The sequence below is a fragment of the Buceros rhinoceros genome, unplaced genomic scaffold (genome assembly GCF_000710305.1).
Source record: "Buceros rhinoceros silvestris isolate BGI_N320 unplaced genomic scaffold, ASM71030v1 scaffold21236, whole genome shotgun sequence".
Lineage (NCBI taxonomy): Eukaryota > Metazoa > Chordata > Aves > Bucerotiformes > Bucerotidae > Buceros > Buceros rhinoceros.
In genome coordinates, this window is record NW_010418367.1 from 12,773 (window position 1) to 16,239 (window position 3,467).

Here is a 3,467-nt window from a genome sequence, read left to right on the forward strand (position 1 = left end):
GAAGTGATGTCCCTCCTGCAGACAATGAAATATCATCTGGGGAAAATCTGTCTGAGCTTTAATTGCAAAAATCTGTGTGATGCACAGGGGGACACTGGATTTGGTAACCTTGTCTCAGAAATGCTAGGCTAGAAAAGCATCTGGGAATGGAAATATTTTTAGAATGGTTCTGTAAACAGCAAAGAAAAAAAAAAAGAACAGTAACTAAACCAAGGCCAGCAGTGAGGTCTCCTGGCTGGTACAGAAGCCAGCTGAGGAGAGCCGGGATCAGACGGCCCTTGCTTTGATGGAAAGACACCGGCCTGCTTAAGTTTTGTACAAGAAAGAACCACCTGGACTGCAGGGATTTTCCGCTCTGAAAAGTGGTGTTTCAGAGGAATGCAGGGCAGGCAGGTATTTAGACTGCACACTCATACAAATAACTGCAATCTGGGAGGCTGGTTTAGACGTAAGATGCGTTGGCTTGTAATCCATTGGCCCAGTACTTTTCCCATTTGAAGGAATGTTTTGGCAGGCAGGAGCATTGTTTTACTTCTTTAGAAAACCCCACACCAACAAGCACATTATTTATGGGTATTTTTAAATATAAGTTATTAAACACTTCAATATATCAGAATATTTTAAAATGACCACCCATCTCTGCTAAAGCTTGAGTACTGTAACTCTGACCCATAACTTTTTGGGAACGTGGAGTATTTCTGTTGGTTCCTTCCAGATGGATTAAAGGGAACAATGTCAGCACAGCTAACGTAAACTCGCAGTCCTTGCTCCAGCCCTATGTTGTGTACAGCAATACTTGGACCCTATTAAGTCACTTTTATTCCCCCAAATGCTGTTCAGTTCATCAGAGGCATACAAAACGCAGTTGTTAAAACTCTGGAATGAGGGAGCTCCTCCACTCACAGTCAAGGCATATTTTTTTGCCTTTTGTTTTCCTCCTGTGCCGCATGTCAGTTTTTCCCTAATATACAAGAGAGGCTTAATCCAATTATGTTCAGTACTTTGTCCATAGAGAATACTGAGCACTCAGAGACGGAGCGGTGCTGCACACCCACCCATTACAAGGCGCTGGCACCCACCGCCCGCTCCTACGCACCCGCGTGTCCGACAGACCTGACATCCCCAGGGATTCAGAGACCTCGTTAGAAGCAGATGCTTCTACTAGCATGTGCTTCCCAGCCCGCCTGCTTAGCAGAGCTCTCGAGGTTGTGGAGGGCACTGCGAGTACCTGAAGCGTTAGTTTGTGGAGCGATGTTTTTCATTAGAGGTATTTTTAGCTTTCTTCTAAGATTCCTCAGAGTCAGCACATGAGTTAGTTTGTTCTGGAGTTTGAAAAATAGTCCAGAAATGCATGAGACCACAACTCATCGTACATTCTGCTTATGGAAACCAGGTCTGGGTTTCCAGCTCATACTGTGGCCAGGTTTTAGCCGTGTCGCACCACATGGCTTTGGTGTGCAGCGTGGTGTGTGTTCCCTGCACAGTTGTGTCTCCCAAGGGGAAGAACAGACCTTAAAGGCCAATTTCCCGGTTCCCATGGGGACACCTCTCTTCGGAGCAGCCTCTGAGATGGGCACTGAGTAAGGAGTAGGTAGGCTAACTCAGGAGATGTGCAATGGTCTACAAAGAGACTTTCATCACTTTGGAGGCATGTAATTAATTGCCCCAAGATGGTTTATCTACCAGAGCCTGTGAACCCCTCTCCAGAAGGGCCTTCCCTGCTTTGTTTTCTAGCTCAAATTTCTCCTGGGTACAGCAAGGCTGGTGGCCCTGGGTGGCTGCAGTTGAGCGAAAGGAAGCAGGCAAACTCTGGTTGCAAGGTGCACGCTTCTCCAGCTGAGCATCATGCTTGTGTCGCTTATCCTGCAGAGAAGTCCTAGGTTATAAGAACAGGGAGCAGGGAGAAGGCTGTTTTAAGGCTGATTAAGGATAGCGAGCTTGTAACGAGAAGATAGCCCACGGGTTTGGTCACAAGATGTTTTCTGCTGTAGCCTAGGCAAAACCTTCTGTTTTCTGGCTGCTTGAAATCCTTTGGGCAGGAAAGCGCCTTGCGCAATGCCACCCAGAAATACCGTGGCACGGCCAGGAACACCAGTCAGAAACCTCAATTCCCACCCATGCTGAGGATGACATCGCAGCTCCCGCCAGCGTATGGCCGCACGCTCCAGCTCTGCTGCTCACAGCATCCGCTACTCGCAGCGTGGATGAGCCCACTCATCCTCTTCCATGCAGCAATCTCCTAGTGACGGCACGGAGCTGCGGCTGTTGCACCCCTGCAGACATGCAGGATGTGTCTTAAAACATGAGGTGCTCCCAGAAGAACTGATGGTACCTGCGGGTACTCCATGCCCGGTGCACAGCATGGAGTCAGAAACTTAGTTTTCTGTATCATTTTGTTCCAGGACAATCTGACTTCACCCTCTCTGGGCAGTAATGGAGCTGTGGCAGTGCACCCAGAGTGACTGTCCTTGACCAGATTTAGGGGAATTTCAGCAATAGCTCGGCACAAGAAGGCTGCGTGCTGGCACAGGCACCCCTCAGCAGAGGGGGGTGCTCGTGAGGAAGCGTTGCTGGCTGTCAGCTTCCCTCCCCTGTGATCCCACAGAGGACCTAGCCCAGAGCCCCACGTCCTGGTCTCACCTCCCAGGAAAACTGCCGGGAGCTCCTGTTGTAGAAAAGAGTGATTTTAAGCCACTACTCGACACTGTTGAGTTGACCTTACCTCGAACTCCCGAGGGGCTCTGCCCAGGTCCCTCCCTGGCACAGCGGTGGGTGGCCGCTCCCCTGCGCTGCCTGCAGAATGGTTTTTTTAGTGGCCGCTCACATTTAACACACCCCTCACTTACAGAGCTTGCCATGAATGGGCTGAATATGCCCCAGTTGTAACTTCTGATTCCCAGCGCTCTGCCGAAGTGTGTGCGACTTGCCCCGGGCCTGTGGAAGAGACTCGCCCAGGTGCCATTATTTCGTGACCAATGTTCTGTCCCTTTGCCTCGTAGCTGTGAACACGTGTGCCCTGAACAACGGCGGCTGCGAGCATGACTGCGTGCAGGTGACGCTGGCGCAGCACCGCTGCCAGTGCCGGCCCAATTACCAGCTGCGGGAAGACGGCAGGCGCTGCATCCGTGAGTCCCCATGAGCTCGCGCACGTGGGGAGCTGGGGAGGCAGAGCCTCACTTCGTCCCTTTCGGACAGGGCCAGCTGGGAGCTGGGGGAACGGGGAACGTGCGCTGGAACGCTCAGATGTCACATAGATCACACCGGGGTGTTTCCAGTAAAAACTCGGCATGTTGTGCTGTCGTGGACGTATTCTGCAGCTCGTTCTGAAGGGCGAGGAAGGGCTGAAGGAGCGTGGCCAACACAAATGGAACTGTATGAAGGCACACACTGCTGAGAAAGCGAGGGAACGGCAGCGTGTCGCAGCGGGACAGGATCGGCTCCCACTCGTTTCCCCACGGTCCCCCGAG

The 3,467-nt window shown here is 51.6% G+C and overlaps 1 protein-coding gene across 1 annotated transcript in view; it reads left to right on the forward strand.

Moving 5' to 3' along the window:
- Positions 1-3,467, forward strand: part of MEGF6 (multiple EGF-like-domains 6) — a gene marked incomplete at both ends in the record, with an annotated part of 23,089 nt that overhangs the window by 5,625 nt on the left and 13,997 nt on the right. Inside the window, one exon of the mRNA XM_010138521.1 lies at positions 3,000-3,133. Within this exon, the coding sequence (XP_010136823.1) occupies positions 3,000-3,133 (134 nt within the window). The remainder of the gene's footprint in view (positions 1-2,999; positions 3,134-3,467) is intronic.